Source organism: Musca domestica, unplaced genomic scaffold (assembly GCF_030504385.1).
Source record: "Musca domestica strain aabys unplaced genomic scaffold, Musca_domestica.polishedcontigs.V.1.1 5, whole genome shotgun sequence".
Taxonomy (NCBI): Eukaryota; Metazoa; Arthropoda; class Insecta; order Diptera; family Muscidae; genus Musca; species Musca domestica.
The window spans coordinates 2,319,526-2,347,050 of NW_026712346.1; the positions used below are offsets into that span (position 1 = coordinate 2,319,526).

A 27,525-nucleotide genomic window follows, 5' to 3' on the forward strand; every position below is an offset into this window, starting at 1 on the left:
TTATGTTATGCATCATCACCAGAGATAAATCTACCAATGTTAAATGAATACAAAGAAAACTCCAGATTGTACTTAAGACAAAAATTGTATTTCAAAAAATGTTTTAAAAATAGAATTTATTACAAATTATATAAAATATTTAATTAAATATTATTAAAAATATGTGTTATATGTACGTTTTACATAAGTATTTTGGTAATGTTTGTAATTTAAACTTCAATACATTTTAAATAGTATGTTTTAGTTTATTACATATCTGTTTTTAATGTTATTCATTGGAAAGCCCAAATTCACATAAATATATATATATAAATATTGTTTATACAAAAATAAATATTAAAAAGTTTTCTTTTTTACTTTTGATTTAATATTGAAAATAACTTTAGTTGAAATCTTTTATTTAGTTTTAGTTAAGCATGTTTAGGTCTGTTATGGTCATTTGCTCTGCAAAAGTAAAATATTTATTTAAGATGAAAAATAAATTTTGATGAAAAATTAAGTGAATTGAAGGTTTCCATCCACAACCATTTCTTTATTAATAGTATTAATAGGTTTCAATAATGGCAAGAGTAGAATTCATCATCGAATTTCGTACAAGAGTAGTATTCAAAAAGAAATTCATCATATGGTTAAAAATTATTATTTTCAATGAATTGCAAATAACTAAATCGAAATTATTAGTGTATTTACTCAACAAACAACTGAGTTTATGTATCTTACATGTAATAAATGAATTAAGTGGAATCTTGCCACTTTTTTTGTTGATTGTTAATCCATGTTTTAATCTGAGCTGGTGTTCGCCGGTTTAGACATTTATGTTTTACTGCATCTGCACATTGTTTAAAAGTTGGTAACTTCTCTAAAGTAGTAGGATCACCAAAAATTGACTCGATAGCTTCTCGTTCTTCCCTAGTCCATCTGACTCTTCTTGTTTTCCCAAAAGGAGAAGCTAAAAAAATAAATATTATTAATAAAATTCTAAACAAGTAAATTCAAGCAGTTTGCTACCACTTGCTAACTTTTGTTTTAAATTTAATCATAGATAAAGAACGAAATGGTGTTTGTGTCTCAATGGATAGTACGAAATTAATATATAGTTAATCTATCAAAAACGTAGTGTTTTTAGGCTTACCTTTTTTGCCTTGAGACTTCTTAAATTATAAGAAATATTTTTCTTTTAATTTTTAGTTCTTTTATTTGGATTTTGGGGTAGTGCAATTTTAGATATAAAATAGTTTTAAGTTTTCACTAGTTCATAAGATTTGCTTTATTTAGATAATTATATTTAGTTTGTAATTCAATAGGTTTTAAGTTTTATCTTAATTATAAGTTTTAAGTTAGCAGGTAAGTTTTAGCAATTAGTTTCACAATTATTCTTTTTGTTGTATATTGTATTTGTAGAAAGCTTTTGTTTAACATAGATAATTTTGTAATATTCTGTTTTTTCGTAATTTTGATACCTTTTGTTGTATTTCAATGTTCACTGGTTTTTGTAATATATAAATGTTGTTAGTTTTTTTTTCCTTTTATTTTTGCACAGACACTTGTCACTCGGGGGGGAAACTTGCGCTCGCGACGGTAATTACATGAGAACTGATTATTGCCAAATTTGCATCGTCACATCAAACCTGTTTTGGCTGTTGACGATGCTTAGTTATTAGAATTCAGCATTGGAATTTACCGGTGGCTGCATAAATGTATGTGTGTATGTGTATGTATTTACATTATTTACATCATTTTGTTATGATGCCATTTATGCGGCCGCCGGTAAATGCTCAACCAACAGTGTTGGGCAAATTAATAGCAATATTATGAACATTTTCTGGGCCCCGAATGACAAGTGTAAGTATTCATTTCTAATATACCATAAGGATCCTCGGTCTTTAGTTCATCGGCATGTTCTTGATTGGCCCAGCAAACACGTAGCCCAGTTGAGTATTGTACGCCAGGACATCTCCAATTCCAGCTGCTGTACACCCATCTTTCCTTATGGCTGAGTACGTATCCGCTCCCAGTTCCACATCGATCGGACTATTTCCTCTGGGATCAGGGTCAGCTAAAGCGTAGCTCGTGAAGCATCTAGTGGGGTCTTCTAGTATTGGGTCTGAGTAAATGCGTCTTGGGAGATCTTCGATTATTACGGCATTTACCTTCAGACTCCAAGTACTGTTCGTGCGGCGGGGCGAAACTGTGAAGGTTGTGAATCGCTCCCCTTTGTAGCTCCGCGACTGCAGACCCAGGCGACGGAAAGCTGCATATGAGATCTTGGACATCGTCGCCGATTGGCTAACTATGGCCCGCAACATGCTGAAACCCTCCATACCCTCGGCCGTTATGCGTACCATAGCCGTCGGTACAAATACTAAGTCCCACGCGAAAGCTGGGGTGGTGACGGCTTCTATATTTAGGGATACCTCCTCCAATTGAGACGCCCCGTGCAATAGGGTATGGTGCCGGTCGTTGCATCTCCGGCAACCAGTTAAAGACGGGCAGTCGGGGGCCAAATGACTTCTCGCCAGGCAATTTCGGCAATACCCCCGACGCTCCACGGTCTCATATCGCTGGAAGGGCGTCTGCCGGCGGAACCTCTCACAGGCACTGAGGGCATGGTCTTCTTGGCATAGTCCACATGAGTATTGCCAGTAGCTAGGTCTTTCTTGGCGTTGGCGGGGTCTTACGTCGGATCGACTTCTCTGTCGCCTTTCAGGGGATGTGGAACTGGGTCGATGGATGGGCCGTATGGGTCGATTGGCGCTTCTTGCTGTTGGACGGGCAGGTGAGTCTGGGCTACGGTTGCGATCGTCCAGACGGCAGTCCTGGTTGGGCAAGTAAGCGGCCATATCTGAAAAGAAATTAAGGCGAGTACTAAATTCTTTTTTGAGTGGGAATCCGACTAGTCAGTCGGAAAACAATTTGACAATTTTTGTAATGGGTCTGCTAATGTTGCCACTTGCCGTCCGTATGTCTACAACCCTGGTATTTTGGTCACTACCTGGATACGTTTTTTCGATACGACCTAACTTCCATTCATGCGGAGCCAATCTATCATCTTTTACGACAACTAAATCTCCTTCTTTGATGTTCTCCTTTTCATATTTCCACTTAGTTCTTCTGTGAAGTTCGTGAAGATATTCTAATTTCCATCTGTTGCAAAAGTATTGTGAAATAACTTTGAGTCTTTTCCAACGATTGACTAAGCTTAAATCTGTATCTGAAATGTCTGGTTCAGCTGGGGTAAGAATAGGTGTTCCTATTAAGAAATGACCAGGTGTCAAAGGGGAAAGGTCGTTTGGGTCGTCGCTAGCAGGACTTAAGGGTCGTGAGTTAAGGCAGCCTTCAATTCTTGATAAAATAGTTGTAAATTCTTCAAAAGTGAAATTCATTTTTGGGATACTTTTTCGTAAATGAGTTTTAAATGATTTGACGCCAGCTTCCCACAAGCCGCCCATGTGCGGAGCACCAGGAGGAATAAATTTCCAAGTAAGATTTTGAGTGAAATTATTTTGAATTGTGCTATTTTGAATATTCTTCATGAAAGCTAGTCTATCTCGCTTTAATAGATCAACCGCTCCCACAAAGTTTGTTCCGTTGTCCGAAAATATACAAGACGGACAACCTCGCCGGCTAATAAACCTAGAAAAAGCGGCAAGAAAGGCATATGTCGACAAATCGCTTGTTGGTTCTAAATGTATAGCCTTAGTGGCGAAACAGACAAAAATGCAAACGTAGCCTTTTGTAATAAAGCAGGCTCTTCCTGAGTAACTTTTAATGTTAAAGGGTCCTGCAAAATCTACCCCTGTGTTTGTAAAGGGTCGAGAAAGAAAAGTTCGTTCGGGTGGTAGCGACGCCATGATTTGAGTTTGGGTTTGTTTTTTGTGAATTAAGCAGATTCGACATTTTCGTATGGTTTGTTTGATAAGCGACTTGAGTCCAAATATCCAGAATTCGGACCTTAATACTCGGGTCATTAATTGATTACCCCCGTGTAAAGTAATCTTATGAGTGAATTCGACTAATAATTTGCTAAGTTTTGCGCCATGTGGTAATATTATTGGGTGACGTTCGCTATAGGTAAGGGCTGGCGATTGTACCAATCGGCCATTTGCTCTAATAATACCCTTTGAGTCTAGAAACGGGTTGAGTGTCAAGAGAGGACTTGAAGGAGAAATTTGAGTCTTTTTCATAAGTGCGTTGTATTCGTCTGCATATACGAATTTTTGGGTACGAATTATACAAGATCGTTTTCCATCTTGGATTTCATCTGATGTAAGGTCGTTTGCTGAAGTGCGAAGGTGTTGTCTATTTACCCCAGAATTTTTCCAGAGTCTTAGAGCATATGCGTATGATCGATAAACCTTAGATAAAGAGGAGAAATGTTTTAAAGGGTCTTCCTTTTCTGCGAAAAGGGTCATGACTTTTGCCGTTTTGGCTTCCAAATTTGTGTCATTTGGGATTTCATACGATGGCCAACGGTCTTTTGGCATTCTGAGCCATTGAGGTCCCTGCCACCAGAGATCACTAGTCTTTAGCTCTGCGGGTGAACATCCACGGCTCGCAATATCAGCTGGATTATTTTCCGAATCAACATGTCTCCAATTTTCTTGTCCAACATTATCAGCAATTTCCGAGACTCTATTTCCAACAAATGTGCTCCAATGACAAGGAGGCTTTTTTAACCATGCTAAGACGATGGTAGAATCGGTCCAAAACTGTGTCGAATATTTTGATATCTGTAGGCTATTTACAATGGATTTTGCTAACTTTGATAGTAATACTGCCCCGCATAACTCGAGTCTGGGTATTGATAATTTTTTAATTGGAGCGACACGAGTCTTTGCTGCTAGCAAGAATGTATGTGTGGTATGGTCAGTATTTTCCACCCGAATATAAAGAGTGGCTCCATATGCGCTTTCTGATGCGTCACAAAATCCATGAATCTCTACAGAACCATCTAGCGTGTATTGAATCCATCGAGGAACTCTGAGATATTCAATATCTTTGCTATTTTTGACAAAATTGTTCCAGTTCATTTGTGTTATTGGCTTTAATTGATCATCCCAGTCAATTTTGTCTAGCCAGATTTGTTGCATTATTAACTTAGCTACGACAACTACCGGTGCCAGCCATCCACATGGGTCAAACAATTTGGCTATCGTTGATAAAACTTCTCGTTTTGAAGATACATTTTTATTTTCCATTGAGGGTGGTGTAAACGAAAAATAATCGCCTGAGATATTCCATCGAATTCCAAGGGTCTTAGTTGAAGCATCTTCGGAAATGTCTAGCCAATTGAGTGGTAGCAAATGTTCATGTGGAATATCTTGTATTATTTTTCGATCATTTGATGCCCATTTCATTAGTGTAAAACCGGCAGAGTCTAAAGCAGCAGTTAATTCTTTTCGAGCTTTTATTGATTCATCTTCAGTGTGACCGCCAGCTAATACATCATCAACATACAAATTATTCAAAATTATATTTGCGGCTCTAGGGTATGATTCTTTTACATCTTCTGCTAGTTTAAGAAGAGTTCTCAATGCTAAATATGGTGCGCAGTTAACTCCAAATGTAACTGTTAGCAGCTCATAATCTTCTACTGGGTTTTCCGGAGACTTTCTAAAGAGAATTCTTTGATATTTCGTTTGCTTTGAATCCAAAAGTATTTGGCGATACATCTTTGTTATATCTGCATTGAAGGCATATTTAAAAAATCTCCATTTTAGAATTTGTAGTACCAAATCTTGTTGTAAAATGGGTCCCGGAAACAATATGTCATTGAGACTTGTTTTGTTTGATGATGGGCAAGAAGCATTGAAGACGACTCTTAACTTTGTCGTGATTCGATCTGGCTTAATTACTGCATGATGTGGTAGATAATAATTTGGCATTTTATCTATTTCATTCGGATTGATTTTCCTCATATGACCAAGTTCTAAGTATTCTAGTATTGAGGCATCATATTGTTCTTTGATCTCTGGTGTTTTCATAAGTTTTTTCTCCATTCTGTAGAATTGAGCTAGGGCGATGTTTCTGGAATTCCCCAATTCCTCGCATTTTTTGAATGGGAGAGTCACCACATATCTTCCATCCTTGTTCCGTATTGTTGTTTCAATGAAGTTTTGTTCACAAAATTGGTCTTCTTCTGACCGTAAAACTTTTTTAGGGGTCTCTTCCACCTCCCAAAAACGTGTAAGTACTTTCTCTATTGAAGTTGTGTTTAAAAGTGAAATTTGTTTTCGTTGAAGGATGCTTCCTGGTATGGGTCCTCCAACTATCCATCCAAACTTGGTTTTTTGTGTTAAAATTGATCCAAATGTTTTCATTGGAGTTCCAATTGTGAATATTAATGGTCCTATGTCCATTCCAATAAGTAAATCGATTGGTTGACTAACGTAAAATTTCGGGTCAGCCAGTTCTAATGCTGTTACATCTCGAAGTTGTGAATCATCTAAGTTCTGTGGTGGTAGATTTGAAGGTAAGTTCTTTAAAACTGGAGCCCAGACTTCCAGTTTAAAGCTAGGGTCGTATTTGGATCTCATTGTAAACAAGCAAGATTTTGTTGAAGTCTCAGAAACAAATTGACTTAAGCCAGTGACATGAACTAAGTTGTTCCGTGTAGGTAACTTCAAAAAGTTTTTCATCTTTTCCGAAATAAAGGTGGATTGTGATCCTGAGTCTATTAGAGCTCGGGCATCGTAAAGTTGTCCTTTGGTTTCAATTTGTACTATTGCTGTGAAAAGTAGCGTTCCTCCAGATTGTCGCTCACTAATTTGCTTATCTTGGAGGGTCAAAGTAGTAATAGTAGTTGGTTCTAGGTTTGTAGTGGACTGTATTTGATTTGTAAGAGCAGCAGCACTAGTACTAGGTCGTGCTTCCACTCGAGCTAGGTATGAGTTGGTTGTTTGGGTTTCCGTTCCCTTGTGTAACAAAGTATTGTGTTTCATAGTACAAATACGGCAGCCAAAGCGACTTTTGCAATCCTTTACTCCGTGATTTGATGACAAGCAATTGTAGCATAAGTGTGAAGTTTTCACGATGTGAATTCTGTCATTCACACTCTTTTTCAAAAATTCGCTGCAATCTCTTATGAAATGATTTGATTTGCAGACTTGACAAGTTTGAGCATTTTTCTGTTTATTTTGTTGAGGTAATATTACATTAGTAGGTCTTCCTCCAGAGTTGTTTGTATTTTTTGAGACATTTGTTTGAAATGTTTTCAAAAATCTAGGCGTGTAATTGTTAGTTGGTTTTTGTTGAGCAAATTTCGATGTAGAGGGCTTTATATTACCAACTGATTCCAAAGTTTTGAATTTGTTTGTTAAGAAAGCGTCAAACTGTTCCCATTTTGGAATTTGTTTACAATCTTTTAATGAGTTCTCGAATTCTTCTAAAAAGCCTCTAGGTAATTTTGTTGAACAAATGTATATTAAAATCGGATCCCATCCTTTAACATCGACATCAAGCATCCCCAGTGTCTGAATGCTGCTATTAACAGTGCGTTGTAGTTTTTGTATAGAGTGACTTGATTCAGTAGAAACTCCAGGTAGATTAAAAAGTGTCTTGATTTCTTCATTAATTTGCATTCTTTTATTCTCGTAACGATCTGTGAGATTTTTCCATGCTAATGTAAATCCATCATTAGTTAGTGGGACATGTGAAATAATTTCTCTAGCTTCTCCTGCTGTCTTCTGCGTTAAATGGAATAATTTTTCGACATTGCTTAATTTTGAGTTGTTTATGTAAATTGCCGAAAATAGATCTCTGAAAGTCGGCCATTCTCTGTAACCACCTTTAAATGTGTCTGTATCGCATGGAGGTAGCCGCGATACGTTTGTGAAATCCACTTCCCTTCCTTGTTGTGACATCTCTGACTCTCTTTCCATTTTTTCCTGTGTCTTTTCATCCAAAATATTTTGAATTTGTCCATTTATTGAACTCAGCGCTTTTTTGTACGATCCCATGGTATCCATATAGTGCTTTCTCAGTTTATTTTTATCGATCGGCTTTCCTTCCTCTTCTGGAACATAATCCCGACAGTCTATGTAGGCTCTCTTGACCTGGTCCCATGCAGAGTCCAACTCCATTCGTGTTGTTTCCAAAGTATGTACCGTGTCATCAGATTTGGTTATTGAAAAAATTGAAATATAATCCAGAAGATCGTTGACGCAATTTGTGAATTTATCGCTTAATGTTTTATCCATTTTGAAAACTGAGCGTTAACCTTTACGAAATTTTGTTGTTTTACAAAAAAGAAAAGTTGCCCAATGAAAAGGACTAACTTGGTTTAGAATTTAAACTTTTATCCAAATTTTTATTTGTTAAAATGAGGATAAGTTTTTTTCTCAATAGTTGTCGACGAAAACGATCCTATTTTATTGGTTTGAGTCAAATTATATTTCGTTCCTTTCAATAATTAAAATTTTTTTTCCAAAAATTCAAAAATTTTCTTTATATTTGACGCCGGACTGACTTGATTAAAAATGTTTGCTGGGTTACCAGAAGGGTCAAAATTTCGCCAAAATGAGCAAAAAGGAAAATAAAATCTCTTAAAGTCCACTTACAGGAGGATTTTATTTTTGCAATTCGACAAATAATCAAAAGTTTTTAAAACAAAAGTGTTTAAACGAGAATTGCAAAGCAGAAATTACCAGAGATGGTTTGCGCAGTAAACAATTTCTTCAAAAAAAACGAGAGTCTAATTTGATTGTCCACGAGAAGTTGAAAATTCCAAAAAATTTCAGAGAGTCCAAAAAAATTTCAACGAAGTAAAAATGTGTGTTGGGTTGTCAAAAAAAAATTAAATTTTTGTTAAAATCACTTAATATCCTATGACAGGAGGATTTTATTTTTAAAAAGCCAATAACTTTGATTATTGCTTGTGAAAATTTGTCTGATTCAACAAATTTTCTAAATTCGCCAAATTTTTTCGATAAAATTCGCAACGAGAATTGGAGAAAATTATGTATGTATAAATCCAAATATTTCAGCAGAAATATTTCAAACAAATAATTTGGGTCAAAAATCCAAAAATTTGAGCAAAAATTTCCAAAAAATTTGATTTGGGTCAAGGTCCAAATATTTCAGCAGAAAATTTTTTGTCCCAGCAGAATATTGCAAAAGAAAATAATTTGGGTCAAAATCCAAATATTTTCAGCAAAAAATTCAAGAAAGTGTAAAAAATGTCAATGAAGAAATTTTTCCCAAAAAGTTGTCGTGTTATGTGTCACAAAATCAAAAAAAGTATACCAGCAAAATATTTCTGCGAAAAATGCAAGAAATTAATTTTGGGTCACAGAAAAATTTTTAAGCTCCTTAGAGCAATAGATATTGTGCTAAATGGGAAAAAAGGTTAAAATTATAATAAAAATATAAATTGTAAATATATGGGATCGATTTTATGTCTGTCCACCGGACTCCGATATAAAATTTGTTCTCCAAAATTTCAAAAAAATTTGTAGTTTAAGTTTCAAATGTATGTCTGTCCACCAGACGCTTGCTTGTTTGTCAATTTTTTTCTCCAAAAAATTTGTAGTTTAATTTTCAAATGTATGTCTGTCCACCAGACGCTTGCAAAAATTTCAAAAAAAATTTAGGTTATTTTTTTTTTGTCTGTCCACCAGACGCTATTTTTTAAACGGGTTTTATTTACTCGTTTATGTATTCGGGTGACGCCAAATTTTTCCAAAAAATATGGCGACTATATATTGCAAGTGACGCTTTTTTTCCAAAAAATTGTATATAGTTTTTGCAATATGGCGTTTATATGTTTGCCAAGTTTAGTGACGCCAACTTTCCAAAATTAAAAGCTTATGTATTTGTGTCAATATGGCGCTTATGTATTCACCTGAACTCCACGTTCAGAAAATTCCAAAATTTTTGTATATATATATTTGGATATGGCTGAAAATTCCCGTTTTTTCAGAAAAGAATATGTCTGCCTGTTTTTCCCGGGTCAAAAGCCAACTGTCCGTCCAGAAAAATGGCTCAAAATTGGTAAATTTTCAGTCACTGTGTCAGAGTTGGCAACTAGCAGCTTTGAATATGGGTCAAAGTGTTATTGCAAATTATGGGAATATGCGGGTCAATGCAAATATTGAAGATTTGCTTGCTCCCGAAATGCCCTTTTGTGTCAAAAAAGAAAATTTCACGAGTACTCACTTTGATCTTGGGTTTTGGGTCTCGGTTGTTGTTGTTGTTGTGCTGCGTGTGTCCGTCCTACTGCTGGCTCCAAAATTCTCCGTGTCGTGGTTGTTTCGCAATTTTCCTTTGCCACTGCCTTTTTCCACTGAATATTGTCTCTTTTGTGTCACTGTGAATTGTCTTCTTTTTTTTGTATAAAAAACTTCTTCAACTTTTTAATAATTTTTTAGATTTTATATTTTTTAAAATTGAAGAAAAAATTAAATTTTTCTAAAATTTTAAAAAATTTTAATTTTTTGTAGCACTGTGTAACTTAACTTTTTGTTGCACTGTGTACTGTCTATTTTTTGTAAATTTTTTCAATTTTTTTCCAAAGTTTTTTTTTTTTTTTTTTTTTTTTCCAACACTTTTTTAACTTAGCACTTATTTTTTAACCCCACTGTATTTTTTTCTATTTCACTTTCTTTTTTCTCACTGTTCTTTTGTCCGTCCACTCACAAGTTTTTTTTTTTTGTTTTTAATAATTTAAAAAACTTCACTTTTTGATCCGGCTCTTACCTTTTTTGCCTTGAGACTTCTTAAATTATAAGAAATATTTTTCTTTTAATTTTTAGTTCTTTTATTTGGATTTTGGGGTAGTGCAATTTTAGATATAAAATAGTTTTAAGTTTTCACTAGTTCATAAGATTTGCTTTATTTAGATAATTATATTTAGTTTGTAATTCAATAGGTTTTAAGTTTTATCTTAATTATAAGTTTTAAGTTAGCAGGTAAGTTTTAGCAATTAGTTTCACAATTATTCTTTTTGTTGTATATTGTATTTGTAGAAAGCTTTTGTTTAACATAGATAATTTTGTAATATTCTGTTTTTTCGTAATTTTGATACCTTTTGTTGTATTTCAATGTTCACTGGTTTTTGTAATATATAAATGTTGTTAGTTTTTTTTTTCCTTTTATTTTTGCACAGACACTTGTCACTCGGGGGGGAAACTTGCGCTCGCGACGGTAATTACATGAGAACTGATTATTGCCAAATTTGCATCGTCACATCAAACCTGTTTTGGCTGTTGACGATGCTTAGTTATTAGAATTCAGCATTGGAATTTACCGGTGGCTGCATAAATGTATGTGTGTATGTGTATGTATTTACATTATTTACATCATTTTGTTATGATGCCATTTATGCGGCCGCCGGTAAATGCTCAACCAACAGTGTTGGGCAAATTAATAGCAATATTATGAACACGTAGAATATCATAAATAGAAAGAAAGTAAATAGAAATTAATGTAGAAAGTAGAATACGGTAATGTCATTGGTTAGGAACATTGAAATAGTTTGGCGACACAACCAAGCCTTCCGATTTCGTATCATGGTAGTAATTCACTAGATTCACAAGGACAAGTAAAAAAAATCTTAGATCTAAACATTTTGTGTTTAACTTACTGCTTCGTTTTCTTTCTTTAGACGAATTTATATCTTGTAATTCTTCAACGTCTTCAAATGCTGATGATTCGTCATCAGATGTTGAGGATTTGTCATTAGATATTGATGATTTGTCATCTAATACTCCATACTCCGTGTTACCCGGCATTTCAGGGCATTCGGGCGAAAAACAGTTATCATCCTGAGTGCTATCTTTGTAATTGTTATTAACGTTGCAACCAGCCGCGGACAATAAAATTTTAGATACAGTCGTTATTTCGGCCATTGGGACTGGTATTCTGTATATGCTTTTGTGAATGTCCTTGTGGTGTCCAAGAAAATTTGCTAGTCTTTCCACAGTAGATTCTTGAACGTTTAATAAAGATGTATATGTAGCTATATGTTTTCGCAGTTTCGTTCCTCTTAAGTCGTCAGGAAATGAAGCTCCACACTCCGATGCAAATTTTGATAATAATGGACATGCTCTATAATACATTTTAGCTAAACCAGATTTTCCCGGGGCGCTGAATATATATGGATTGGATTCGCGTATTCCAGCTTTTTTTCGAAATTTTATGATAAGGTTGATTGACTTTAAACACATGGGATCTAGTAGAACGCCCACCGTTCTTCCTAATTTTCCCCGTAAAGATATTCTCACAAATTGTTTAGCAAATTTAATTGATTGTTCCGACATTTTTTCGAGAAGACCAGCTTCTACGCTATTTGTTATTTCTTCTTTATTGTTGAAATTGTCAATTGTAAGTCTCTCTATTTCTCCAGCTCTTCTGCGATTAAAAACTTGAATGCATATTAGAGTTGCCTCAACTAGATCTTTCCATGCTTGAAAGCAAAAATTTTTATTTAATATTCCAATAGAACGTAGCATTTTTGATCTTAGAAAATCGTACAGTAGTTTTATATCTTTTTTATTGGGCAAATTAACTTTTTTTGTTCTTCTTTTGTTTTCTCTGTCCTCGATCGCTTTTCTATTAATCTGCGTAGGCGTTTCATCCACCCATAGAGAAACAAAATTGTCCAGCAGAGTTTTTAAATCATTTTGTTGTTTTTTTATAAACTCATTTCCTTGTATTTTCGCGCATTTTTTTATCAAACTTGTAGCTACAGCTGGTGTAGCAAATCCCTTGGTGAAGTCCCATTTGGCTGTATTTCGTAAAGCTTCAATTGCTTGATCGAAGAAGAACGGTTTGAACATTTCTTTTAACTCGGTGATCTCCGGTTCCAGTTTCATTAACTCTATCTTAAACCGCCCCAGTAGTCTCATATGCGATCTTATCTGATCATGATGGTGGGTTTGCGATAGTTTTTCAGATAACCTGTTCCCATATCTAATGATTAGTTCATCGTAGCGTATGGCCTGGCTTACCTCATCGTTACGTAGAACTGGGAATATGCTACTTTTCATTTCCCGATTTGCTACAGGGTGCAAGTACTGTGTCAGTTTTCGGCCCTCAATAAAATTGGATCTTTGATTTTTCTTTTTACTACAATTGCGGACATGAGCCCTTGCTGTGTATTTTCGGTAAAAGCCTTTGCACATTGGACAACACACGTAGTCATCCGGATTGTGTTTCGCATTTTGTTGTTGTCGTCTGAGAACAATCAGTGTGCCTGTATTTTGATCTCTGGATGTGTTGTGAATGAAATCGCCTTGTTTTCGAAGTTTGTCAATTATTTGAAGGCGATCTTTACTCTTTTTTGGAAGTGCCATTGCCATTTTAACGAGTTTTTCGCCTTTATGTTTTAAAAAGAGATGTCTTGCAATTTTAGTTTGTAGAGTTTTACAAAAAATACAGAAGTGTTTTTTTGACTTTTGATTTGAAAGTGGCACGGAAACTTGCGCAATGTTTAATGTGTCGGAAATTTCCAAAAAAGAACTGGCATTTATGGTTGTATTTTCCATTGTAGAATCGGGCAAATATTCTTGTCCAGATGAACTTTCGTCATTTGCTTGAGATGTGCTGATGTTTGTCAAGCTAAGCAAGTTGTTTTGAATATTTGTCAATCTGGGGTTTTCCCCGTAGGTTTCTATCGTTGTCGAATTTTTATGACTTCCCAAATTAAAACTACTGCTTTCATTGAATGAATCGTCAGTAGTTTTTGTGTCATGTTTATTAGGTTTACTAGCAGATGGTTGTTTTATTAACGGAGTGTGTTCTTCGAACATTTGATTTGTTTGTATTTCTATTTCAATGAAAACATTATCAGTCGAAATTGCCCTGGGAGACGACTTCGATTGCCATGATAACGACGAATTATGTCCCTCGTCAAATACATTTTCTGACCTCTTACTAAGGTTTTCAACCGAAGACGACACTGAATCATAAAGGGCGCTATTATGCAGTATGCCTTGATCCGTATCTTCTGATTGTTGTTCTTCAATATACAAACTTGAAGGGCTTTTTAATAACATAGGTTTGGTATAACCTGGAACCGGACAACCAGAATTTTCTGTTGAGGCATCGCTTGCTTGGTGTATTGTATTTTCATCTTTTTTCACTGAAGAACTTTGAACTGCATATATATCTTTCATCTCCGAGAGATATATTTTATCATCTAGAAGATTATGTTGTTAGTATTTGTCGTAAGCATGAATTCGTATATTTGAAATAGGCCCCGAAGTTAGCCGTTATTAAAGTGAATAAAGCAAAAACATGCCAATTGGAAACTTTATGTTTTAGATATAGATGCGCCATTTCATTTGGAACTCAAAAATTGGATTAGAAATAACGACTCTGAAACTTTTTATTTCTTTTTGGACGGTTTTGTATAAAGGAAAATTTTTTCGTTTGCTGTTTTGAACCTATAATTAACGTTTTATAATTTATTTCTCAGAAAATTAAAAAAAATAAAATAAAAAAAAAGAAAGTAAAATAATAATAAAATTAAGAAATAATTAAGTTTAATGGACAAAATGTTCATTCGATTTCACTTAAATATGTGATTTAAATTAACTGCAAATCTATGCTTTGATTTATAAAAAAATATGATGTATCCTTTAAAGTGCGGTTTACGGAAAAGTGAATTAGGATAAAGGCAATTAAAATCACTCACATTCTTCTCCCCAATAGGCATATTTTACTAATGATTTAGATGTTTGTACTTTTTTTTATTAAAATTTCTTCAATAGTTATTTTTTCGTGTCATTTCGACCAACGATCGGAACTTTTTACAAGTTGTTCATTATACTTACCACTTGATAATATTAATCGCGCTGCATAGAAACATCCTTTAAAATTAACCGTACAATTCTCTCCTTCACGTAGTTTAATGCGTTTTGAATCGACAATATGTAATTCATTGTTGTGAAATGCAACCAAAGAAAATTTATTTATTCTGAAATACAAACAGATTTTTTTTATTTCATGAACAGTGCATGAGTTGAAGAATATTTATTAATTTAAATATAGGTGAAACGGCCAACGATACATGTTACAACAAACAAGTAAAAAACAGTAAATTCGGCCGGGCCGAACTTTGAATACCCTCCACCATTTAGAACGAATTTGTAAATTTTCGAAAAAGATAACATTCGACAAAAATTGTGCTTAAATCTTATAAATACCGAATATAGCCGTTATATTAGGGTCTGTACGACGTGCACCTACGTAGGCATTGTTTGTCATAAGCCATTACCATATTCCAAACTTGAAATAAACGGTGAATAATATAGCAAAAATCAGAGCTATACGAAAACCTGGACCTGCATAGACAATTTTCTGTAGTTCCCATTACGAACTCTAGATATGTAATTTGAAACTACTCCGGTGAATAATGACGCTAAAATCATCAAATTGCCGAATATAGGGAGGTACCGTTATATGGGGCCTATACGAAGACGTGAACCTGCATAGACAATTTTGTGTCTCAGGCTGTAGCATGCATTTCGAACTTCAAATGTCAAATTTGAAACAATTCTGGAAAATAATGTCGCTAAAATCATAAAAATACCGAATATCGGGAGGTACCGTTATATGAAGGCTATATGAAAACGTGGACATACCATTTACGAACCTAACCTGCCTACTGGCAAAATAAAAATTTGTCAAAAATTTTAGCCTTCTATCTCAATCCGTTCGAAAGATAGCGTAATTACAACAGACAGACATACATACAGACAGACGGACGTCGCTAGATCGACTTAGAATTTTACGCTGATCAAGAATATATATACGTTTTTGGGTCTGACATGAGTATTTCGAGAAGTTACAAACGGAATGACAAAATTAATACACCCTCCATAGTATGGTGGAGGGTATAAAACGTAAGATAGAGCTACTAGCAGACTACATTTTTTTTCTAAGTGTGCCTGACCTCTGCCAATTTTGTGTATGTATTTATAGTTTTTAAAAATAAAATACTTTTAAAATAAGTGATTGGAAGAAACGTACATTACGGGACGCGCATTAAAGCTATTCGCCTGCTTATTGTACCATGCAAGGGTGAGCGTCAATAGCTCGTCTAGAATACTCATATTGAAAAGCATTTATATTTTAAGGCCTTTAAATTTCATATCTTCATATCAGTTTGGGCCCAATATGGGACAACAGCATAGGATTCAACTTTGTGGTCCCCTCTTTTGGAAAGAGCGTTGAAAAAGCTTAAAATCCCATCTAAAAATGTTATTAAATTTCATTTATCTATTGAAATGCTAAGCTTGTACACCATAAATATTTCTAATTTTATTGTTGTCTTAAGATATGATCTGTGTTCAGGGAATGAAAAAATTAATTATTATAAATATTGTGTGAAACCCTTACAAATCGAAAGTGAAACTACCGTGTGAACATAGTGATATATTTCCTTCAATAGCGCACAGATTATAATCAACTCTCATATTTATCTTTGCGCTTTCCAATATATTGTGCCTACCATGTGTACAACACATAACTGAATTTGATTGTTTACAAAAATGTGTATTATGTCCCAATCAACACTACTGAAACTTGAATGGAAAAGCGGAGATAAGTTTTCGGCCAAGGATGAAGAAAAGAACTGAAATACTGAAATTTTATGTGTGTGTCACGGTTGGTGTCTGTGACTGCGATTTGGCGGTGATTTAGTAATGCATCCAATATTTGTACGAAAAGTTCTCTGAACGTCTCTAGTTTAGTAAAAACACTTCGATTATTTCGAAATTTCTTCCAGAGGTAAGTATTTTTACCCTGATTCCGGGAAGCTATTTTTTTCTTGGTGGACGGACCTGGGACACCAGATTTTTTACCCGAAAGTCCGGGTACAATACCCGGCCTGGAACGGATACACTTACCCGATATAGTGGTCACATGATGGAGTAAGTGGCCATGGTTCGGCAGTTATAGTCAAATTATCGTTTTTTTGGGCTCGGATTTTTTATGAAACCCCCAGAAAGTCAGAGAAGTCCCATTATGGGGATCAACAAAATTGATGCCAAACTATAGCTGACACTCTTTTCTTTCCAAAATGCTACAATTTGTGCTAATACCTTTTCCGGGTCCAGAGATATGGGTCTTTCCATCCGCATAACTCGATTCTAACCAGTTCATTAAAATTATGTTTTCAAAATGTTCTAAATTTGACATTTTTTTAAAGCCGGCCTTCGGACGGGGCTTGAGATTTTCTCCTCTGGGTATGTCCAACGTCCAAGTTTTCTAAATTTGATGTTTTTGTAATCCAACGACGGCTACGCGAAATAAAGCTTTTTTTATTGAAAACATAATTTTAATAAACTGGTTAGAATCGGGTTATGCAGATGGAAGGACCCATATATCTGGACTCAGTAAAGGTATTAGCACAAATTGTAACATTTTAGAAATGTAAGAGTATCAGCTATTATTTGGCAATTTTGTTGACCAACATAGTGGGCCCTTTGTGACTTTTTGGGGGTTTTATAAAAAATCCGGGTCCAAAAAAATTGATAATTTGACTATAACTTCCGAACCGTGACTACTTACCCCATCATGTGACCACTTGTAGGATATTGTCCATATAGGGTAAGTGCATCCGGGTCCAGGCCGGTTCTTGAACCCGAAAAAAATAGTTTCCCGGGATCAGGTTAAAAATACCTACCACTAGAAAAAATTGAAGAGTTTTTACTAAACTAGAGTTAAACCTAGATCTCTATGGTACTATATTTGTTATTGGGTGAAAGAATGAAGCTGAAATCCTGAAATTGTATACTTAGTGTACTCTGTGTATTATAATTGTACGAAAAATACTAATATGTACTAAATTTGGTGTTGAGTGAAGGTTAGTGTCTGTATTTGAGAGAGGAAAATGGTTTTGGAAAAAATTTGTCCTAGAATCGATGAACAAAGTGTGCATTTTTATACCCTCCACCATACTATGGAGGGTATATTAACCTTGTCATTCCGTTTGTAACTCCTCGAAATACCCATGTCAGACCCAACAAAGTATATATATCCTTGATCAGCGTAAAATTCTAAGTCGATTTAGCGATGTCCGTCTGTCTGTCTGTCCACTATCCACGCTATCTTTCGAACGAATGGAGATAGAAAGCTACACACATTTTTATTTTTCCAGTAGGCAGGTTAAGTTCGTAAATGGGCCATGTAGGTCCACGTTTTCATATAGCCCCCATATAACGGTACCTCCCTATATTCGGTATTTTGATGATTTTAGCGACATTATTCACCGGAATTGTTTCAAATTTAGTATTTGAAGTTCGAAATGGATACTACAGCCTAAGACAAAATTATCTGTGCAGGTCCCCGTCTTCATATAGCCCCCATATAACGGTACCTCCCGATATTCGGTATTTTGATGATTTTAGCGACATTATTCACCGGAATTGTTTCAAATTTGGTATTTGAAGTTCGAAATGGATACTACAGCCTAAGACAGAAAATTGTCTATGCAGGACCAGGTCTTTGTATAGGCCCCATAATCAGTAGCTCCCTATATTCGGTATTTTGACGAGTTTAGGTACAAAAACCACCGAAATTGTTTGAGATGTCGTATTTGAAGTTCGTAATGGATGCTACAGCCTGTGACAGAAAATTGTCCATTTTGATGATTTTAGCTACATTATTTACCGTTTATTTCAAGTTTCGCATTTGAATATGGTAATGCTTTATAACAAAAAATGCCTATGTAGGTCCATGTCGTACAGACCCCAATATAGGGGCTATATCCGGTATTTTTAAATTTTTAACAGAATTTGTTAAGGATTTTATTTTTTGAAATTTCTCAAATTCGTTCCAAAATGATGGAGTGTATTCAAAGTTCGGCCCGGCCGAACTTACTGCTTTTTAACTTGTTAGTTCTAAACTGGTGGAAATTAAAAAAAGCATACAACAAGTATGATTTGTTTTCACGTTTTTATCAACAATATTTTAGGTATTTTATTAACAATAATAGAAATGCTGGTTTGTTTTGAGTGGTGGCTTATAGGAAAATTTAGAAGAAATACATTTTTGTCTTTGACGCTACACTTCTAAACTAGTGCTTTGCAAGATTATTTTTTATAAATTCATATGAATTGCACTGTAACTCAAAATGTGTTAAAACTATTCTGACATATATGTGCGAATTTTCAGTTTTACTTGATACAAACCCGTTTAAAGAGAATATATTGCTGTCGGTAAAATTTAGGAAGATGTGGAATGTGTGAAACGGAGAACTTGGTTCCTCTGTTTGGTTACTTCACTATGTAAACACTTAAAACACTGGTACTCTACTCTCAAATTTTTGGGAAAGTTGGATTTTATTTGGATAGTGTAATTAATTTCTTACCTTGTAGATACACAACGTTCCTCGGTTATTTCCTTAAAGGATGAATCTTTTACGGAATTGTTTGGGGACATATTCTCAATGGATTCTCTTATGGCCGACATTGTAGATGGGGAATAACATCTTGTTTTCCTCAAAGCAGACTTGTCATCATTTATTTGTGCTCCTTCAACAAACTCATCCCTTGTTGCATAGGTTGTTGTACAAATTTGTTCAACTTCTTTAGATGCAATTACTTCTCCTTCTTTTATTTTGTGTAGATATTCCATGTCATCTGTATAGTTATTCGAAATAAATATATTTTTAGTATTGTATTGAAACATTAAAAAATTCAACTATTTTATTTTGAGAAATTAGGAAATATTTTCCAAAACAACTCTACATTCATTGTCGCACAGTGTTAGCTAGTCATAACTATAATTTTTGTATATATTGCATGTTCAATTTACCACTTGCAAGGATTAATATAGCCGAGTAGGAACAGCCTTTATATTTAACGGTGCAATTTTGTCCATTGTTTTGCCTAACAGATTTTGATTTTACGACCCATAGGTCCTCGTTGAAAAATTTCACCAGAGAAAACATTTGGAGACTAAAAAGAGAAACAATACGAAAATGAGAATAAGAGAAATTTAGGTGTTTAAGTAGAGTTGTGTGAATAGAAAAAATTGGAACCAGAATTCATACCACCAAGCCTGATCTCATCTAGCATTTTCATGTTGGAAATCGTTCCAAAGGCCCTATTATTGTTCTATGAAAATTTGAAATGAAAAGCTTACAAAGGAAATATCTTTTATATTAATTGCTTTTCAGAAATCTTATTATACACTCCGCCATAGTATGGAGGGTATATTAAGTTTGTCATTCCGTTTGTACCACATCGAAATATACATTTTACACCCCACAAAGAACACATGTTCTTGATCAGCATAAGATTCTAATTTGATTTAGCAATGTCCGTCTGTGGAAATCACTCTAGCTTTCGAGCGAAATGAAGTAGATTGATGAAATTTTACTCAGATGTATATAATGTCTGCAGAAATTTTGGTATTGAACATATGCCATATAGGTCGACGTCTTCGCATAGCCCCCATATGACAGTACCTCTCGATATTCGGTATTTTAATAATTTTAGCGACATTTTTAATCGAAATTGTTTCAAACCTATGACAGAAAAATATTTATGCAGTTCCACATCTTCGGATAGCCCCCTCATAACGGTACCTCCCGATATTCGGTATTTTGATGATTTTAGCGACATTTTCACCGACTTGTTTCAAACAAAGCATTTTAAGTTCGTCATGGGTACTACAACCTATAACAGTAAATTGTCTATGCAGGTCCACATCATCGAAGAGCCCTAATTTAGTGGTTCCTCTCGATATGCTGTATTTTAATGATTTAAAAGATATTATTTATAGGAATTATTCCAAATTTCGTATTTGAAGTTCCTTACGGGTTCTACAGTCTATGGCAGATTACCTTTGTAGTTCCACGTTTTCGCAAAACCCCTATATAACGGTATCTCCCGAATTCCGTATGTTTTCATTTTAGCGGTATTTTTCGACGGAATTTTTTAACTATTCAAATTCCTTCCAAATGGTAGATGGTATTAAACCTGCTTGTTTACTTGCTTTTCTATCATTTTTAAGTCAAAAAAATAGAATATTGGTATTTGTAAGTAAGTAAATAAAAAAGGCCTTTTTATAAAGGCAAGTTTTGGTACAAAAAACTCAAGCACAAACAAACCGAAATTTTAAATTAGGTAATCACGAAATAACAATCGTTCTGTAATAACATTGAATAAAATATCTTCAAATACATTATATGATCGTAAAACCTCGAAATATTGGTTCTAGTCCCACGATGCTGCCTACCGTTCTTCCGATCTCAACGAACTGTGTCGATCAAACTGTGCGTATTCGTCCGTCTGTATATGTTAATTTGTAATCCCTCAACAGGTAACATTTATGGTCCTCATTAGTGTAAAGTCCACAATAAAAGCATATTGTCTGGAGATTAGTACTTTGAAATGGACCAAACCCCGATTTTACCTGATTTTGTAGTCACTGTGCATGTCACAATTATAAACCAGTCGACGCGGAAATTTATCAAGTGAAGTGACTTGATTCGTTAAGTGGATATTTTATTTTTCACGCAAAAGTTATGGTCAATTTCACCCGCCAAATATTATCCTGAACTCTAATCCGATACAAATTTCCGCATCTATTGTAACATGCAGAGGGACTTAAAAATTGAGAAAATTTGTTTTTGGTCCATTTGAAACCCTAAATATTTTGCTATCATAACCATAATTGAGATATATAGCGTGGGTGCAAATTAATATCGATGAACCGATTTTATAAAAAGAACTTTTACTCCCAGACCAAAAAAAGTAAATTAACTTAAATTAAAAATTATATTGTCTGGGTAGAATTGCTGTTGCTTAGAACAATTTTCAATGAACAGGCCAAAAATTTCCATAGAACAGTAATCCAGTTCCAAACTTTATTCACTAAAATAAATGAATTGACGGACGGGCAAGCTTAAATTGGCAAAAATACTTACCTTCCTTTTCCTTTAAAATTGTTTGTAACTTTTAATTTTTTTTTTTGTAATTCACACTTTTTAATTAATTTTTTTATGGGCGCGTTTTGGTGTTCACAATGTGCTTGCTATAACTTTTTCTTCGTTAATAATCTAACCTTTTTGATGGCGTCTTTTAAAACGGTTTTTGTGAGTACAGAAATTCTAACGGCACTTTCTCAAGCTTTTCGATAAACGATTTATATCGAAAGCCAATTATGATCATGTTATGTGGCCTTTCCACTGCAATTGATTTGCTCTCTATTATGTTATGTTCTCATTGCACTTTTAATCACTTTGATGGCTTTCAGAATTAGGTACACGAATCAACCCGTTCATATTCGTAACTCAAAGTAACACAATTCCTTTTTTCAAATTTTTTGTTTGTTGATTTTTATAGGAATTTGTATGAAAGTACATGAAAAGAGCATTTATGATAATAGAAGAAATTATTGATTTTCCTCCAAAGATTTATTTTATCTTTCATTTAAGATTTTTCATTCGTGTTTTGAAGTTTTTGTATAAATGTTGATATTTGAAATACATTTTTGTATTTTCTCATTTTAAAATCAGTTGGAGGGTCACTTGTCAAAAATTTTTTTTGTCGATAAAAAATTTTTAAAATATTGTCTCTATCTAACTCTAACTCGTGCACAAAATGCGTACCTCGGATGAGAGAGAGAAAACTAAACTTACTTTCGTTTGAATGTACCAACGAAATTTTGTGTGAAGAATTAAGTTGATATTTATTAATTAACGGTCGAACTTCATGAACTATGGAAACAACGACTTAATTCAACACAAAATATTTCCTGGGCGAACACTCATCAAAACAATGAAAAAATATGTCCCATCCTTAACATATGAGAGCATTTAAAATAAATTACGACATTTGAAAATGCAAAATAGAAAAATTTAATGAAATTTTAATAATTTACAGGAAAACTAAAGATTATGAATGCAAAATATAATGTTGAATGGTGTATGTACATTCAGACGAAAGAAAAATTCGTTCTCTATCTAATCAATGGTATGCATATTGTCCATACGAATCAGGACTAATGCGCACAATTCTAGAAACAAAAATAAATGCATTTTTCGAATGCCTGTATCAATAACAATTCTTGACATGTCTCTCTTCTGTAGAGTTGAAAATTGCAAAAATATTACAATGTCAATAGTGAAAAGAAAAAGGGCGAGTATATTATCATTAATTTCAACTAACTCGCCAACTTACGAAATTAAATTGATAAAATTTAAGCGCATTTATACTTTTGAAGATTAAACCAGTGAGTTTAATAGGTGCAGTGGGTTAGTTTTGTATGTTTGAATACACCCTTACGAGGATATAAATATAGCTCAGCTGATGTTTATCTATACATACACAACCGGAATAAAATGCAAAATATTGCAAAAAAGGTGTAGCGAAAAAGCGAGACTATTCTATTTCTGTATTGTTATTCTGGTTGAATAAATCCAATAAAGAATTAATCCTGATAATGTGGATTAATTCGGATAAAATTTTGTATTTAAATGCGCTATTAGACTCAGAATACATGCATCATAAGAAAGATACTTCAAACTTTCTTTTCACGGGCAAGCAATATTTATTACATTTTCTAACTTGATAGCTCTGGCTTTATCTGATGCTAAATCGGTTGGGTTAAATTTCATTCCATTGGTCTAATATTACACAATATATTACACATTTGCATAATAAAACAAAAGTCGAATGAAGATATATGTGGGAGCTATTATCTAAATCAGAGCCGATTTTCACAAGAGTTCAATAGGATTCGTCCTTGGGTCGAACAAATGATTTGTGCAAAATTTCATTTCAATCGGATAATAAATGCGACCTATGTTTTTGTTTGTAATAATACATGAACAGAGTCACAGACGGGCGGAAAGGTCATGCATAAATCAACTCGGAATGTGATAATATGAAGATCATTCAAAGGACGTATTTCTCCTTGAAAATAAAAATATTTTTTTATTTGATCTTTAAAAAATAATTATTGTAATCGTGTATACTCCCTTATGTGCGACACTTGTTAAGCGAAAATCAAACACCCGTGCGAACATGGTGATATGTTTCCTTCAATAGCGCACAGATTATAATCATCTCTCATGTATCTCTTCTATGCTTTCAAATGTGTTGTGCATAACCAAACAAAACCCGAAAAAAAGTTGTGTGTGTGTAACTTCGGCAAAAACTAAAAGCTGAAGTTAGTTGAGGAATATTTAGTCTCTACCAGAACTGCAAGAATATTATAGTTTTACTACGATTCCCTTTATGATATCGGAAAAAATTGCAAAACTAGTAGATTCTTACAGGTTCTGGAACAGAGAAAATTTTAATGCTTAAGTTATGTCCTGACGAAATTAAAATAATGGATACGAGGAGTCACTTTCCGAGTCGATTTAAGGATGTCTGTCCGTCCGTCAATCTATCTGTCCATGCATTTTGTGGACAAAATACATGTCGCATTTATTGTCCGATTGAGATGAAATTTTCCATACATAATTTATTTGGCCCAAGGACGAACGCTGTTAAAATTGGTGAAATCGGATCAGATTTAGATACTTCATAGGTATCTTTCTTCGTTTACAGTTTTATAGTGTGTAATATAAGCCGAAGTGAAATTAAAAGTATAAGTCGCTTTTCCTGAAATTTGAATACCCTCAGACTATGTCTTCATTAAAATATTTTTTGACATAATTTATGATCATTCAAAATGATACCCCATTATGTCGAGAGGGGGTGAGTTCCAAAGGAATGGGCCAATATTTTCTATTTTGTGTCTCACCTAAGTCTGATTTTGGACCATATCGACTACTTCCTTCACTTTATGTATGTGACAATAAGACATGTCACAATTTTTGAAGAAGGTTGAAATGTGTGTGTGGGTACCGTATATAGATGACCGAAGTATTCATCTTATGCTGATAAAAATATTGGAATGTGTGAAAGTTAAAGAGAATCGGATACTTTTTTCGCATTTTATGAGCGTTTCGCTATTCAAAATGTAGACCTTAAAGGTGGAGGTACCATCTCCGAACTCGATCTAGATTTGATAATAAGTTGTAATGTAGTTCAACGAGTTTCTCCAAACCTTGTATATTACAATATTTTTACCAAAAAAAAAGATCTGATCTGAATATGAAATTTATGGGTCCACTCCCTATGGTGCCTTCCCAATTTTTTCCACTTTTTGATTAATTATAACCCCTATACATGCGAAATAAATCAACGATTTTCTTCAAAACCGACGGATAATTTTTAACTTGTTGCCATATCAAATGATATATACCCTCTGTAGCTATATAGCTGAGGATATAATTAGAACGAATCAAGCCAAGAAGTGACTATAGCTCCCATATATCTTCATCCAATTTAAGATTTATTGTGCACCAAATGTGTAATATTAGCCCAAATAAAAGTTTGCTCGTTTGGTCAAAACTAAGCAAGAAGTGACTATGTAATTTGGTTAAAGTCGAATCAGATATAGATTTAGCTATCATATATATCCTCATCCGATTCCTAGTATATTGTGCACCAAATGTGCAATGTTAGCCCATATGGGATGGACAGTTGAGCCAAAAAGTGACTGTAAATAATTTGGTGAAATCAGTTTAGATATAGCTTTAGCTCCCATATATATGTCTCATCCGATTTTCTTCTTTAAACCCAACAGCCGCAATATGCACTCCATAACAATGATTTTTGGTGAAATGTGTCTTTTATTAAAGAATGAAAATGAATTAGAAACAACGACGGCTGTGGGAAGGGGAACTTGTGCCCCACTACCTTCGGTTCCAAAGTAGGCTAAGAGGTAGTCGAAGAAGTACCATAAAGTGTCTAAATGACGTGTTGCACAATATTGTCGCCATTTGGTTGTTGTTTTGTCCATGACGTGTGACAAAGAAATCTGTAACGCGTCCACTTTTTAGTCGTTATAAAGAAACCAATATTCTTGATTCTTTGTTGTGTTGAATCCATGGTAGAAGAATATATATATGTGGAGAGAGTTATTTGGGGAATTAGTTTGGATACTTCGAACTTTGTGGGGACATTTTCTGTATTTGTCGGGTCTGACCCCGAATTCTCAGCGCTGTAGCGAATTATTAGAGGACATTCTGAATTCGGGGACAAAATTTATACACATTAATTTTCTATGGCTATTTGATTTGTACTCATATTACTTTCTAAAATATATATTAATTTTTAATATGTTTGCTCAAAAAATATGATTTTTTGGGTAAAACAAACAAATCTTAAGGAATATAAAACGTGATAGAATGTAATATATTCATTATATTACCCAGATATCGGGTGATATGTGCTAATTTAGTCAAAATTTAATTAAAAATTAGCATTTTTTTATTTTTCCTTACTGTCCCCGAATCATTCCCCTGACATATATATATAGGTAGATGCATCAACGCTTGCGAACATTGATATGTAAAAATTTTAAAATTGTTTTGTCAAAAATAACTAGATTTTTATATAATTTCTTATACGATGCAAATCGGAGGTTGTTACAATATGCATTTTTTTCTCAACAATTTTTACAAATTTTAATAATTCTCATTCAACATTTTCAATTCCAAAATCGGTTTGATAGTTCATTGTCCCAGCAGCTGTGTCGAAGTGTCTACCTGTATTCTTCTACCATGGTTGAATCTGTAAAGCCAGTATCATAGGTGGCACTTGCACTATTTGCACAAAGTGCGGAGTAGCGATGATTAACGGCGTTATATTTAGTTGATAATTTGATGAAACAGGGTAACTCTATGTATATATTTTTTGGTTTTTTACCCAAAAAATCATATTTTTTGAGCATACATATTAAAAATTAATATATATTTTAGAAAGTAATATGAGTACAAATCAAATAGCCATATAAAATTAATGTGTATAAATTTTGTCCCCGAATTCAGAATGTCCTCTAATAATTCGCTACAGCGCTGAGAATTCGGGGTCAGACCCCAAATACAGAAAATGTCCCCACAAAGTTCGAAGTATCCAAACTAATTCCCCAAATAACTCTCTCCACATATATATATATATATATATATATATATATATATATATATATATATATATATATATATATATATAAATATATACTTATTCCGAATTTTGCCGAAAAGCTATTAAACTCATTAGATTTAAATTGGCTTCCGTTGCCGCTGACGGTCTGTTCTGGAACTCCGAAGGCATGAAAAATATGATGTAGTAATAAGTCTTGAATGGGTGCGGATGTGAATTTTTTGAAAGGAAAAGCCAGTGATACTTATAATGGTGGTTCAATACGATAAAAATACCAGTGTAAGCAACTAGCTTCAATGTAGCAGTGACAAAGAACTTGAGTCGAATCTTTTGCGTATTAGCCAGAGAACAACTGCTGTTTCAATGTAATTTCGTTTAGTTTCTCCTGACTCGAGTGCTTTTTAGGTGGTGGAATTAAACTAAATCGCTGCCATAGCACTTGTTTAAAAATCCGTCGGTCTTTTCATATTTCTGCAACAGTCTAGTAAACAAGTGTTTATTCTAAAAAAAACTTTTTCAAATTACATAAAAAGTTTGTTGAGTGATTCCTATAAACCCTAAAAAAGTTGAT

General features: G+C 34.0%; 2 protein-coding genes across 4 annotated transcripts; both read right to left on the reverse strand.

Annotated features, from left to right (window-relative positions):
- Nucleotides 1-366: 366 nt before the first annotated feature.
- On the reverse strand, nt 367-22,275 carry LOC109612464 (uncharacterized). The gene is made up of 6 exons (XM_059128112.1): nt 21,881-22,275; nt 19,762-19,904; nt 19,316-19,586; nt 14,775-14,917; nt 11,582-14,137; nt 367-949 (listed from the first exon to the last, which is right to left on the reverse strand). The coding sequence occupies exons 2-6, from the start codon at nt 19,895-19,897 to the stop codon at nt 735-737; spliced, it is 3,321 nt and encodes a 1,106-aa protein (XP_058984095.1). The 5' UTR covers nt 19,898-19,904; nt 21,881-22,275; the 3' UTR covers nt 367-734.
- LOC131804859 (uncharacterized) lies at nt 1,170-10,477 on the reverse strand. Of its 3 annotated transcripts, none has more exons than XR_009343371.1 (2): nt 1,866-8,251; nt 1,170-1,483 (listed from the first exon to the last, which is right to left on the reverse strand). XR_009343371.1 is itself a non-coding variant. In XM_059128109.1 (2 exons), the coding sequence occupies exon 2, from the start codon at nt 2,838-2,840 to the stop codon at nt 1,884-1,886; it is 957 nt and encodes a 318-aa protein (XP_058984092.1). In that variant the 5' UTR covers nt 2,841-2,842; nt 10,156-10,477; the 3' UTR covers nt 1,170-1,883. The 3 variants fall into 3 exon arrangements, 2 of the variants coding, with proteins under 2 accessions (XP_058984092.1, XP_058984094.1); XM_059128109.1 differs by adding an exon at nt 10,156-10,477 and having other exon boundaries at nt 1,170-2,842; XM_059128111.1 differs by having other exon boundaries at nt 1,866-8,285.
- Nucleotides 22,276-27,525: the final 5,250 nt, after the last annotated feature.

Coding starts and splice junctions, on each gene's coding strand:
- LOC131804859 (XM_059128109.1), bottom strand. CDS start 2,840: ATGGCCGCTTACTTGCCCAACCAGGACTGCCGTCTGGACGATCGCAAC.
- LOC109612464 (XM_059128112.1), bottom strand. CDS start 19,897: ATGTTTTCTCTGGTGAAATTTTTCAACGAGGACCTATGGGTCGTAAAA. Junction 19,587..19,761: donor TATATTAATCCTTGCAAGTG/GTAAATTGAACA, acceptor ATAACTATACAG/ATGACATGGAATATCTACAC. Junction 950..11,581: donor TAAAGAAAGAAAACGAAGCA/GTAAGTTAAACA, acceptor TTATTTTTTTAG/CTTCTCCTTTTGGGAAAACA.